This window comes from Myiozetetes cayanensis, unplaced genomic scaffold (genome assembly GCF_022539395.1).
Source record: "Myiozetetes cayanensis isolate MyiCay16 unplaced genomic scaffold, myiCay2020 scf21, whole genome shotgun sequence".
NCBI classification, from domain to species: Eukaryota; Metazoa; Chordata; class Aves; order Passeriformes; family Tyrannidae; genus Myiozetetes; species Myiozetetes cayanensis.
The window spans coordinates 7,073,683-7,087,455 of record NW_026087423.1 but is presented as its reverse complement, the minus strand read 5'-3'; the positions used below and the strand labels follow the sequence as shown (position 1 = coordinate 7,087,455).

Here is a 13,773-nt window from a genome sequence, read left to right as displayed (position 1 = left end):
GGGGGGGGGAAGGAGTAGGAGCTTCCGCTTTCCGTGCGCTCGCCGGTAGCGACGGAGTGAGGGGGACTGTGGGCAGTCCCCCCCCGCGCCGGCCGCGCTGTGGTTCGTCCCGACCTCCTTGGAGGGCCGGAGGGGCGGCTGAGGGGGGAGAGCGGGGGGACCCCGGGGGTGACGGGTGTGGGGCACGGGGGCAGGGGAGAGCCCGGCAGTGACGGGTGTGGGGCACGGGGGCAGGGGAGAGCCCGGCGGTGCGGGCTGTGAGGGTGCTCAGGGCGAGGAAAGACCCCTCCAAGAGTTTGGGCTGGGGCGGTGTCTCCCCAGGGGAGACCCTCAGGCTGCAGGGGGTTGCTCAGGAGCAGGGGAGCCCCAGGAGCGGAGGAGAGCCTGGGGAGCGGGGGGCTGTGAGGAGGCGCTCAGGGGCAGGAGAGATCCCCAGGGATTCGGGCCCGGGGGTTGCCCAGGAGCAGGGAAGCCCGCCAGGCGTGTGGGGATCAGCAGGATCACCGGGAGCAGGGGAGCCCGCCAGGCGTGTGGGGATCAGCAGGATCACCGGGAGCAGGGGAGCCCGCCAGGCGTGTGGGGATCAGCAGGATCACCGGGAGCAGGGGAGCCCGCCAGGCGTGCCGGGTGTGAGGTCTGGGGGGTTCCCCGGAGCAGGGCGTCCCCAGGGGTGGGGTTTTGCATGGGGCTCCCCTTGGAGCGGGGTGAGGGGTTCACAGGGGCCGGGAGAGAGGAGGAGCTGCGGGGAGTCAGGACTTGAGTAACTGGGGGGTCTCCCGAATCCAGTGAGGGCCCCCGGCTCCCCCTGCCCACGTGTGAGCCGGGATGAGCTCCCCGGCAGGGCCGGCAGCGCCTTCCCCCTGCACGTCCTGGTCTGGAATAACGACTACAGGCGGCTGGAGCAGGAGCTGCAGGACAAGGTGAGAGGGGCCCGGGCACTGGAGGGACCGAGGCTGGGGGCGGTGATCCCGAAGAGCTCCTGCACAGTGCAGAGCTCGGTGCTTCCCACTCACTGCTGTGCCAGGGAGAAGCACCTTGGTGGTGCTGCCGGGCGTGTTGAGGGATCCCTGCACTGCTCTACCTGTTTATTTGTGGTGTGGAAGGGATGTAAGAAGGCTCAGGAACATACTTTATTGTAGATAGTAAACATTGGCTTTGCATCTGTTAAACGCTGCTCGGAGCATTCCAGTGCAGCTGCTGAGAAGCTCTTTAGAAGGAATTAGCAGTCTCTGAAACAGCTCAAGGAGAGCAACTGTGATGAATATTAGTTTATTTATTAAAGCAATAAATGCTGCTTATCCCAATGGGAAGTCAACCTGCAGCAAAGGTGCTGCTGCCAAAGATAAACCAGCCCCTGGCTCGCTGAGCACCAGCAGTTCTTGTAGATTTGTTGCTGTCCAAGACTGAGGACAGAGTTTTTATGCTGGCTGGAATGTTTTCAGCATCTCTGGTGGAAAAAAAAAAAAAAAGAAGGATCATTGTTCCATGCTGGAGAGTAGAAAACACAAGGCTGTCCCCTCTCTGGGACATAATGACGTAAGGAAATGGCCTGAAAAGCTGCAGCAGAGCTCGAACAGCAAAAACCCTCCTGTTGTGGGAAAGCTCTGACAGGGACTAGCGTGGGGTGCAGTTACTGCACAGAGCTTGTTAATTAATTATACCTGACACCACAAGTACGTGAGCCCCAGGCCAGCCGTGCCACCTCCTGGCTGTCACCTGCAGCGCTAACGGTGCACCTGAGTTACTAACGCCTGCTTGGAGCATGTTCCTGCCCTGCTTTGGGAGGATCTTCGGAATGCAGTCACTTTTTATCTAATTTACTTCATCTTATGCCTTAACAAACTCTTCAACCTCACTGGCACGTTGCGCCTGCGTAGTTATTTCTGTTCACCGGCGTTCTCACCTGGGAGGGTTTGTCATTAAGCACAGCAGCTCCAACCCGGGGAGTGCTGCTCCTCCCTTCATTCCCCGAGGAAGCCAGCAGCGTGTGGAGATGGGACGTGTCTGTCTCTCACTTCCTTTATCTGCTTCTAAACACCTTCTGTTTTTTAAAGTGTTCCAAAGATACGTTTCCTCCTGCTTCCCTGGGGTAAACTTCCTCCTGCTGGAGGGGCGTGTGAGGGGATTGGAGCCACTCACTGAAACGGGGGTCGGGCCTGTGGGGACCACGAACAGCAGCAAAGACAGTGGGGGGGACCCTTAGAGCCCTTTCCCTGTTGGTGCTGCAGGTGTTGGAGCCGTAAGAGGTGGGGAAACAAATTAATTAACGTTCCACCACAGAAGTGAAGATGCTTTAAACCGAAGCTTTCCCCACTCTGTGTGTGATATTCTGACTTGCTGCTGTCAGATAACCCTGTTAACATGCACAATAACCTTCTTTTCTCATTCTGCTATTGACTTTCCCCTTTTCCTTTAGTTATAGATGCTCTTCTGTTTCAAATCTCTAAGCTAATAGTGAAAAATGTGTAAGGTATGAGTATGTTGTGCTTGCACGTTTTGGATGTTTGTGCCTGTGTAATTTGTTTTTTATTCTAGTGACTTGTAGAGAATGCCCTCACCCCTCATTGTGCTGTGTGTGCTTTGTGAAACACCATCTGCTTCTATCCTCTCCTAGAGTGCTGTCCAAAATCCGTGTTGTATGCCCTGTTGCTTCTTTTTCCCCCATTTTGTTGTACAATTTAAGCCCTCTGTGGGGTCTCAGGCTGTTGGCTGACTGCGGGGTGATGGACACTAGAACTCCCATCTCCTCCTGAAACCAATCCTTCTGGAGGGAGACAGAAATAATGACAGAAAAAGAAATGAGAAGCGAGAACTCGCGTCCCACACTGATGTTTTTGCGCCTTTTATAGGCCCCGCTCTGCTTCCCTTTTTATTTCTGTGGGGAAGCGGGACGGCCCTGCAGAAGGGCAGTGCAGGAGTGTTTGGGAATGGGTGCGTGGGAATGCCAGGGAATATTGACTCCTGGATTAGCACTGTGTTTGTGTAAGCCCTGATGAGCTGCATTACTCCTCTCTGGGACACCCAACAGGATGTTGACCAGCGGGATCCACGGGGCCGGACCTTGTTGCACTTGGCTGTTTCCCTGGGTTACGTAGAGTCTGCCCGAGTCCTCCTGCAGCACAAGGCAGATGTGACCAAGGAGAACGCACAGGGATGGACAGGTGAGGCCAGCCTGGGCAGCAGGAGCCCAGGGTGATGCTTCTCAGCAGCACATGCTGTATTTTTTGCTGTTACGGGGATCTTGGTCAGAAAGCGAAGTGAAACGAGGCAGTGTCTGTGTTTCTTTCAGTTTTGCACGAGGCTGTCAGCACAGGGGATCCAGAGATGGTCCAGATGATCCTGCAGCATCGGGACTACCAGCAGGCCTTCATGACCCTTGGAGGAGTTCCTGAGTTACTCCAGAAAATTAATGAGGTAATTATTTCATGTAAACCTCTCACTCCAGACTGAATTCACTGCTGTTCTCGTTCAAGTAGTTCAGTTGAACTCCAATCAGCTGGATAAGTGTGTTTTGTTCCGACCTGTGTATTCCACAGTGCTGAGGGAGATGGAGGTTTTTCCTTGACTTTATTTACTTCAAAATCCTTACTTGTGAGGATTAAGGATTGCAACACTGAAGGCTGAATCTGGAAGGTGTTGCTCCCTCTCTAGTGTAATAAGGAAGAACAGCCCCCCAGAAAGCAGCAGGGGCAGCCAGTGGCTTTTGCGTTTATTTGCCAGTTTCAATTTCAGTTTTAGCATTCACTTAACATTTCTCCAGTTCTGCTCTTTTTTTGTTTTCCTTCATCTAAAATGCTCATGAGAAACACTGCACTGAATGTCAAGCTATTTCATGAAGCATTCATCAAGTGTTTTCCTTCTCCAGACTCCTGACTTTTATGTGGAAATGAAATGGGAGTTCACTAGCTGGGGTAAGAATAATCCTGCTCCTCATTACCTTTTACAAGCTGCAGAAATGAGCTACAAACGTCCCACGAAATACACAGGGAAATATCTGCTCCTCAGAATCCTCCTCTTTTCCCTCTCAAAGTAACCTCTTGTATTTTTGTTGCACAATTATTCTTTGTTTCCTGTTTATTTGGTTGGCTGTTTTTTAGTTGAGAGTTTAGCTGCTGTTGCAATTGCTGAAGACTTTCCTTGGGGTTTGTTTACCTGTCCCTGGCCATCCATGACTAAGTGATAACATCTCATCTATGGATGCACAGGGTACTTGGGAGGTACCTGCTTTTCCCTTCAAGGAATGAACTCTAAGCCTCACAGCTGATTAGATATCTCAAATATCAAACTATTAGACTGCTAGAGATGGGGTTTATGTCACTTCACATATTTTAGTCTCAACAAATGTTTGCTTAAGTTGTTCCTGAGCTTGTTCCTGATCTCACCCCCTCTGGAGTAATGATCCCAGGGCTGAGCAATCCTGTGTCAGGGATGTGGCTGCTGCTGGAGTCCTCTGTGCTGCACCTCTTGACTGTTTCTCTCTCCTGACTCCCTGCAGTGCCCCTGCTCTCCAGGGTGTGCCCGAGCGACGTGTGCCGGATCTGGAAGAGCGGGGCCAAGCTGCGCGTGGACATGACCTTGCTGGGCTTCGAGAACATGACCTGGGAGAGGGGCAGGAGGAGTGTCATCTTCAAGGGAGGGGGTAAATACTTCAGCCTCTCTGGTCCCCAAGCACTGCAGGAGCACAGTGAGGAATCTGATTTTGCACAGAAAGACCTCTCGAAGCTGAGTTTTGTAAGAGTTTTATGCGAATATTCGTAAGAGTCTCAGAGGGTTACTGGTTTGTCATGGCTTGATTTCTTTCAGTAAATCCGAGGTAAAAATTTGTTGATAGGGCTAAAATTTGACTTCAGTATTTTACTCAGTTTCCCCCCAAATAAAAAATAATTTTAGCTCCAGCTCCAATTTGATCCCAGCTGAGTGCAAATACAGTGAGTGACACCCACCCGGGTTTGATACATGACATAATCCCCCCAGCTTTTCGTTCTGGAACGCTCCTGATGAGGTTTTTAACTTGAAACGTGGTGTTTCCCACAGACACAGGGGGCTGGGCAGAGGTCATTGTGATCAACCACGACGAGAAGTTTGTTATGACAGAGAAGTTTGAGATTTCCCAGCACATGAAGCGTTTGATTTTGGGATCGATGACACCAAACAGAAAAGGTGTGGAAAGACGCCTCACGTCTCCAATTATTAGCACGTGCCTTGATACCAAAAACATTGCTTTTGAGAGGTAAGGTATAAAGTTCATCTTAACAAATTAAAAGTTTGATACTATGGATTGAAAAAAAGCTTTAAAAACAAACTCAAAAGCTTTGGTAATAAATTTTTTTTAGGGCTAGATTTGAAATCACTTTACATACTTTTAGATAAAGAAATTTGGTTTGGTCAACTTGCCACTATTGCTTGGCAGAAAGTTCCCAGTAATCATTTGCAGAAAGCTTCCAGTTTATCATATTAACAAGATAAAATCATTAAGGTTGGGAAATACCTCTAAGATCATTGATTGACTCAATGGCTCATTACAAATTTGCATTTCACCCAAACCCGTGTGCTGAAACCAATGGACAAGAACTTGCGTTTTGTGGCTGACAAGTCCAGTCTCACATGAATGCTGTAAATAAATGTGTATAATGTGTCTTCCTTGATTACTGCATGTGTTTATCCAGTTATCTGGGGTTAATAATCTGTCAAATGTTGTTTAAAATCAATTTTAGAAGAACAGGCCGGGGATTGTGTAGAAATGTAGCTGTTTAGACACTTGTGGTGTTCACTTCTTGTCAGAACCACATCTGGATTCTGGGTCTGGAAGACAGAAAAAGCTGAAGGTGTCAGTGGTTATGAAGCCAAGGTAAAGCCTGTTCTGTTCTTCTAAGAGGTCTTACAGCAAAATGAAGTGGGGTTGTGTTTTGCCTGTATTTCCTGAGTATGTCAGGTCTTGAAATTCCCACTGAGAGATTTATTGTTTTGCCAGCAGAACTGGGCAGGGGTGAGGAACTTCCAGGCTGCCAGGCTTGTGGGAGGGGTTGGAGCCTGTGTGCAGGAATGTCAGCGGGGATATAGAGCAGAGGGGGGATCAAAGAGGGGAGAAGAGGGACAGAAGACCCAGCAGAGCTGCCAGTGCTCCTTTGCTTCCAGAAACTGGCATTAACTCAGTCTTGAACATTGTCTTTGTTTCAATGTGTAAAATATGAGGAACCTGTTGAAGTGCCCTGAGCACTCTCTGATAACAGCATTGCAAGGCACCAGCAGCCTCCTGATGCCATGAGTTGCATCATGATTTCATAAATTAGCCCCTGCCCCTGAGTCACAGCTGCTTAGAGTGGTTCCATCTGACACTGGTTTTGTCCTTGATCTCACCTCAGTGAAGTATTTCTGAAGATGGCTTTACCAGCCTTACTGTGGTAGGAGTTTGAGTTCAGAAGCACAAGGTTTAATTTTCCTGATTCATGAGTCTGTGTTTACTCCAGGTTTGGGAATTTGTGCAATAAATTACATTTTGTAATTTCACTTAGCAGAAGAATAAATGCTGACTAGCTTTTACATTTATGTGAAGGCTTTTCCTGCTAGGAGTGCAGGACTGCTCAGTTGGAAGGGGGTTCATTAGTGTTCCTGCAGAACTAAACTGTCACTAAATGTCATTTGGGAGGTCATATAAGTGATCTCTGTTTAGAAAAAGCATCTGATTTTCTTTCTCCATTCCCTCTTAAAATCTCTTCTTTACAGCAAGCATGGAAATACCTAATTTTGAGGTTTGTTTAGTCAGTTCTGTGCACAGGGGGTTTTACTGGAGAAAACTCCCTTGTTTAACCTGTGGTGCTGTTTGGTTTTTGTCCCTGTGCTTCCTCAAGGTCTACATGGCCAACAATGTGAACGTGGTCACACGAATCCGCACGGAGCACTTGACAGAAGAGGAGAAGAGGAGATACAAAGGTACTTTTCCCACGGGACAACTGGAAACAAGTAGGGCCTTTTGGCTCTCTGATAGCTTCTCTGTGTGACTGCACAACTGAGCAGACAGACAAGGGAAATTCTTTTCTTGATGACTTTGTTTTACTTTCCCATGTTGTGTGTCTGAGGGAGCTCAATACTCGACCCCTGACCTACAAATGTACTTGTATTTATCCCAGCTCTATTTAGAGGAGAGAAAAGCCCTGAAAACCTGTTGAAAGTTTATTGACAGTTTTAAAAGGCTGCACTTTTCCACTCTGGAATGTATTCCTGCCTTTACTTTGCTTTGGCCGTGGTTACAAGATTCATGGAGGCCTTGTTTGCTTGGAATTTTTGGTTTGTTTTGGTCCACTAGTTTCTTCTGGCATTTAAATTAGAGTACAGGGTGACCAGCCAGTAACTTTGTATGGAAATTCTCCTACCCTGAGGCCACTGTGAGACACTGGGAATCATAAAGGTGTCTGCTGATCACAGAAACCACTAAAATCTATGCCTCTGTTCTGTGTGTTGTACCTATTTCATACTGACAGCTGTAGGTCCTGGGCTTGCCTGGCAAAGCTCACAGGAAATAGGAACTTATTTCACTTTGGGTTGGAGGCCTGGCTGTTAGCCTGGCCTGTATGCAAATTTTGCTACTAATTGATAGTAATAAATGCTTTTGTTTTTGCTCCTCTTAGCTGAAGCTGATAGGAACCCCCTGGACTCATTCCTGGGGACAGTGGAGCATGAATATGGTGCTCAGGTGAGTGTCTGATGTCAGCACAGGTCACTGCAGCCCAGAGATCTGTGCCAGTAGGAACTCCAGGTGTGTGGAATCACCTCTTGTTTCCTTATTTTGGCAGCAGTTTTGATTATGAGGTTTAAATTTCCCCTGAGGATGTTTTTGTTTGGTTTAAGCCCTCAAATGTTCTGGATGAATAGCAGGTACCTCCTTCTTGGAGGAAAAAACATAATCCCTGCTGCTCTGAAATGTGTGGATAATGATTCCAAACTGAAGGGGGAAATTTAGGTGAGATATACTGAAAAAAGTATTTCCTGTGAGAAGGGTGAGGCCCTGGCACAGCTTGCCCAGAGAAGCTGTGGCTGCCCCATCCCTGGAAGTGTCCAAGGCCAGGTTGGACAGGGCTTGGAGCAGCCTGGGATAGTGGAAGGTGTCCCTGCCAATGGCAGGGGATGGAACAGGTTGAGCTTTAAGGTCCCTTCCAAACCAAAACCATCCCATGATTCTCTGTGGCTTTAGAAACTCCCCTGCATCTGTATATGCTAAAGTAGGTAATGGATTTGGTGGCTCTGTGTCAGGATTACACATTTACATGGATCTAGAGACTTCAGTTTCAAACACCCCATCAAAGTTTTGCCTTTAGTACAGGATTTGGGGTCTGGAAATCCTGTGGCTCCTGCGTGCATTTCTGGTTGGTTTCCAGCTTCAAAATATTTAAGTAGATTCTTCCTGTCTCTAAAATACTTGGAGATTTTTGCCCTCAGTAGAAACCAGTCTAATAACAGCTTGTATTTATGGCTGGTGTCACTGGTGTAGAATATATAATTGTATAAAATGGAGCAGAAGAGTTACTCCACAAGAAGAAACTTAGAAGTTTCTTGTAGTAACCACTGCCTGTTTCTTCTGTACTTTTTGGATTGTTTTTTTTCCTCTCTTTCCTTCTAGAGTACGACCAAGACAACAGAGTGTGCTGCAACAAACAATCCCACTGCTATTACTCTGGAGGAATACTTTGACCCAGAATTTGATTTGAAAGGCAGAGACATAGGAAGACCAAAGGAAGTCACCATTCGAACACAGAAGTGAGAAGTACCATTTTAACTATTTCTGGTTTGTCTTTTCCCAGTTATCCAATCTCTGGAAACCACGTTTACAAATATCCAGTCTGGTTTTTCCCAGCTTTCACCATTAATCATAAGATCTTTAAGTATTCAGCTGTAATCTATTTTTACTTCCTATGAGTCAAAGAAAACACTTGGGCTAGTGCTGTAACGTGTTAGTAACCTCCTGTTACTGCCCAGCTGCCTGTTTTGCTCTGCATATGTTCCTAAACTGTGAATTTAGGATGTTTTTGTGCTGCTTTCTCTTTCAGATTTAAAGCAACCTTGTGGATGAGTGAGAAGTTCCCCTTGTCTCTTACGGAACAAGTCACCCCAATCATCGACCTGATGGCCAGAACTAGTGCTCATTTTGCCAGACTTAGGGATTTCATCACTCTGGACTTTCCACCAGGATTTCCTGTCAAAATTGGTAATATTTAGCAATTTTTATTGTAGCATCTTCATGAATTCTGAGTGACCAGTACAGAAGTATAATTTCAAAGACAGTCTCATTTTAGGGACAATGAGCTGTTGCCAGACCTTTCCTCTTAACTTTGATGCCTTAAATTTGGCAAATCTTACTATAAAATAAGAGATTTAGAGAGAGATTGGGAATAACTAAGGGCAGCTTCTTGGTGAAGTGAGTTACTATGTGCTTTCTCATTACAAGAATATATCCCATAAACATGTAAGAGTCTGATGTAGAAGTGAATGAGAGTTCTCTTTTTGACAGAAATCTTGTTCTCTTACAGAGATTCCCCTGTTTCACGTGCTGAATGCCCGAATTACATTTGCAAATGTCAACAGCTGCAGGACAGCTGAGAAAAGCTCCTCACAGATGGCTGGAGGTGCACAGTGTGAAGCAGGTAAGGAGTGGAAAGGCAGTGAACCCTCCTTTTTACATCTCTGTCAGTGGAATGCACCGAGGGAAGAGATGAGAAGTGGCAGGGAATGAAACATTGACAGGTGAGGGGGAGCTGCACTGTGTTACACAGCATGTGACACTGATCCTGCTGACCCATCCTGCCACTTCCATGCCTGCCAGACTGGCTAAACCCCACTTCAGAAAGCTCTCCTCAGTGTTTTGAGCTGTAAATTCTGGTGCAGGTTATTGCTGTGGGAGGTGGAATTCAAAATTGCTGTAAGTGGCTTCAGAAGGAAGTTGATTACATTTGAGTAAGATGCTCATGGCTGTGTATATCCAGTGATCCTCTGTCCTGTGAGCTGCTGCAGGTCCATTCATGAGGAGTAACTTCAGAAGAGCCACTGTAGAATTTATTTTTTGTATCTTTTCTCCCTACCCATCTGGCTTTGTCAGAGTTCAGGCACCTCAGCGCTCTGCTGCACCATAGCTTTATTAGGTGTATCACTTCCCAGCATCCTGAAAAAGGACTCTGCACTCTGTTTTGGTTTGCCACAGGCTTTCAAAGCCTTTTGGTGTATTTAGCCAGGCGGTTTATCTGGATTTTTGCACTTAAATTATGCATAAACATTCATCAGAATTCTTTATGCCACGTTTGTAACTGTGTTTGGCTTCTGTAGGTGCTGGTTTCGAGGTGGACCAGTCGGTGTTTGAGATCCCAGAGTCCTACCACGTCCAGGACGATGGCAGGAACATACACGTGCCGGATGAAGATTATGAGATCATGCAGTTTGCCATCCAGCAGAGCTTGTTGGAATCTGGTGGAAGTAGAGTAAGTGTGCTGGAATCTGGGCAGTGACAGCTTTGACAAGGACTGTGCAGATACAGCTGAAGGAAACCAGTGTAGGACTTGTTTCTCTAAGATGAAAATCATGTATTTCAAAGAAGAAATAAGAGTGATTTAAGGGTGGCTTTCAGTGAGTTGCTCTGCAGATCTGGTAACTGCTGTGGAATTGTCTCTTTCCCCATCTGTAGGAATTGGGGGCAGATTCCAATGGAGCGGTTGCATATTCCCAGGACTTCGATATACAGTATCAGAGGTAATTCACTTTTTTCACATCCAGCCAAGCAGTGACAGAGCAAAAAAAAAAAAACCCACCTCAGTAGCATGAAGCAGTATGGCAGGGTTTTTTGTGTATGAGGGTAGCAGATGCACAGAATCTGAGGTGTCTTACTGTGCTTCTTCCAGCTTTTACTTTCCCAGGAAGCAAGGACTCCAAACTGGACCTCCCTGGTTTCTGCAGCTCTTCTTTTCTTTTAAAAACCTTTATGTAATCCTTCAAAACTTAACATATATTTCATGGACGTATGAGAATATGCTCTGGTGCAAAGAAAACTTGGTGCACACCAGGAACCTCTGGGTTCTTTTGTACATGGGTTGCCTTTAAACCAGGTGAGGATGCTTTTAGAGGCCCATTGAAAACACAACTGTTGGTATCTATGAAAGCTTCAGAGAGCAGGTTTGACACTGGGAATTTGACAGATGTGGGAACAGCTGCTCTCTTATCCTCAAGCTGTTTTCTGTCTTCTGGGAGAGACTTTCAGCTTTGTGGGTCTAAAACAGTGGCCAGGAAGGATCAGTGCAGTAAATGTCACATGAGCTCTGTCTCTTTTACTTATCAAAGTTGTTTTTCTCCATCAGGGCACTTCAGGAGAGCCTTATGACAAGCTCGGGGAGCTCCCGCTGCAGCAGCCCCAGTGAACCTTCCAGCTTTGAGAAGGACTTGCAGCTTGCCATGGAATTGTCTGTCCGGGAGCAGGAGGAGCAGGAGAAGCAGCGCCAGGAGAAGGAAGATGCAGAGCTTCAGCAAGTGCTACAGCTTTCTCTTGTGGAAAAATAACTCCTCAGTGACCTCCTGAAGTAAGGATGACCAAATCCGTGCAAAACTGAAGGTTTTCGGGGCTGTCAGTCTGAAGACCACTCTTGGATTGCTTAAGGAGACATTTCACCTGCCTTCTAAGTTGGCATCAGCAGCTACAAAAAGCTGATTTATTTTTGTTTGAGGGAGTTTCAGATCACAGGACTCTGCATTTGGCTCCTCAACCATGCAGTCTTAGCTTTGAAGGAAATGCTTTTATCTAAACTTATTTATTGAAGAGCAGATGGAAGTTTTGCTTTAGCATCAGGATATAGGATTGCAGTAAAGCTTGAAAACCTGATTTTTGGGGAGTTCAGGAGGGAAACTTCATTACTTACCAAAGAAATATTCATCTGCTTCATTATTTCTCAATAATTCAAAGCCATTGCCTGTTTCTTCCAGCTGTTAGAGAGAGCATCTCCCTGCCTACACACACACGGTAGTTCTTCATGCTGACAGATGTTTTCTGTTAGTTTTGTTTATATATGCGGTTCTCTCTCCTGTAGTTACTGGGATTTTGGCACATGCTCCTGCCTAAGAGGGATAATTTTATACTTGAACAGCTCCAGATTAAACTAGTGCTTTCTGAAAAAGGGCAAAACAAGTAGCCAGTAAAATTTTAGATCCTGAAATGGGACCATCTGCCCAGTAAAGCAGCAGTTCCTGCAGTGATTCCAAACCAGCTCGTTCCCGTGGTCAGAGGGCAGCAAGAAAATAAGGGATAGATACAGGTGCTTCTTTGGGATCACTTGGTGTGTACCTGAGTGTGGGTGCTAAATGCAACCAGGAAAAGAATCCAGGTGAGATTTTAATGTGTCCTTATGGGAAGAGAAGTTTTAATTCTGTCATCTGCAAGGGAAACGTGCGTTGCTTTTTAAAACCCCGGCGCTCACCCTTCATGTGAATACATCTATTTTTTTATCTGAATATTTTTATTGATTTTAAACCAAGCCACTAGGCCTACACTCCTGAAACTGGTCTCGTAACGATTCCCAGGTCAGTTTTAACCAGCTTTCCTCAGGTTTTTGGCCATACAGGATGTTTGTAGCTCTTTTATCTGCACTTCTGTCAGTGTTTACAGTACTCACACTGTGACTCTCAAGTGCACTCCACAAGTACACGATGAACAGCCACAGGAAAGCCTTACAGTTGTTAAATGTGAGCAATATTCCTCTGCTGTGGCTGGCAGGAGTGGAGGAACCTATGGTACCCCTGCTCTGAGCTTGCTCCTAACCCCGCTCCTGTTCCTCAGGCTAAACAGGGCACTTCTGGGTGACCAGCTATTAATTAACCAGTATAAAATCACTATAAAATGGACTTGATCATAACCAGTGGGATAGTTGGTAACTTGGAACTCCATTTTAAACCAATAATCCATTGTTTTACATAGGAAATTATTAAAATTCCTTCAGTGTGCACTAGAACTGGCCTCTCCATACTGGTGGTGTCCCCTGGTACAGCTTGATTCCCTAAAACCAGCTTCCTGGGTGCTGCAGGAGTGGGGACTGTCCTGCACAGGAGCAGTGGGCTGGGTTGGAATTGCACCTTTCTTTGAAAAGGGGATTACTGTGACTCTCACAGTTGGGGAGAAAGGGAATAATCCTCGTGTTGAGCTCCTGACAAGGTGGGAAGTAGGAGATGGAACCCTGGGGGTTTCCTCCAGAGGGAATAAAGAGTGCTGTTGCCTTTACAGACCCAGCTGTCTGGCAGTGCCTGTCTTCTGTTAAGCATTTCACAGGTTACAGGAGAGGCAAAAATAATCATTTTTCAAGCTGACTTGTTCTGGGTTTATATTTAAGCTAAAATACATTGAGCACTTTCAGTTTAAGTTTTGTTATGCTACTGCTTCTTAGTCTGGGACTGTAAAATAAATGGGATTTGCTTTTGGTTTTTTTGCTTCCTATCACATTTGTATCATTCCAGCTAAACTAGAATGCCCTGCTTCCCTCACCTAGGTGCTGCTTTTCCTAAAGCCTGACTTTCAACCCATACAGTGTAAGATGAATCCTCTGTGTGTGCTGGAAATACAGCCGAAGGTACAGCACATGTTACACCACACACAGGGAATTTTTTCTAATGTGGTATCTGGATTCTGTTTTAAGAAGTATTTTGTGGCATTTTTGTACATTAAAGTGACATCATCATCTCTGAAATTCTTGAGGGTAGTTCTGGTTTAGTCTGAATCAGGCACACAATCCCCAGAATCACTCTTGAGACGTTTTT

General features: G+C 46.4%; 1 protein-coding gene across 2 annotated transcripts; it reads left to right on the top strand.

Moving 5' to 3' along the window:
- Positions 1–25: 25 nt before the first annotated feature.
- On the top strand, positions 26–13,453 carry ANKRD13A (ankyrin repeat domain 13A). 2 transcript variants are annotated; one of them, XM_050318374.1, is made up of 16 exons: positions 26–102; positions 787–920; positions 3,029–3,161; positions 3,290–3,414; positions 3,866–3,911; positions 4,496–4,639; positions 5,035–5,230; positions 5,782–5,848; positions 6,849–6,930; positions 7,626–7,690; positions 8,615–8,751; positions 9,042–9,199; positions 9,522–9,635; positions 10,312–10,463; positions 10,667–10,731; positions 11,334–13,453. In XM_050318374.1, exons 4-16 carry the CDS (start codon positions 3,325–3,327, stop codon positions 11,530–11,532), a joined length of 1,515 nt encoding a protein of 504 aa, XP_050174331.1. In that variant the 5' UTR covers positions 26–102; positions 787–920; positions 3,029–3,161; positions 3,290–3,324; the 3' UTR covers positions 11,533–13,453. The 2 variants fall into 2 exon arrangements, with proteins under 2 accessions (XP_050174331.1, XP_050174330.1); XM_050318373.1 differs by lacking the exon at positions 26–102 and adding an exon at positions 2,417–2,470 and having other exon boundaries at positions 324–920.
- The last annotated feature ends 320 nt before the right edge of the window (positions 13,454–13,773 follow it).

Coding starts and splice junctions, on each gene's coding strand:
- ANKRD13A (XM_050318373.1), top strand. Junction 9,636..10,311: donor AGGTGCACAGTGTGAAGCAG/GTAAGGAGTGGA, acceptor TGGCTTCTGTAG/GTGCTGGTTTCGAGGTGGAC. Junction 10,464..10,666: donor TGGAATCTGGTGGAAGTAGA/GTAAGTGTGCTG, acceptor CCCCATCTGTAG/GAATTGGGGGCAGATTCCAA.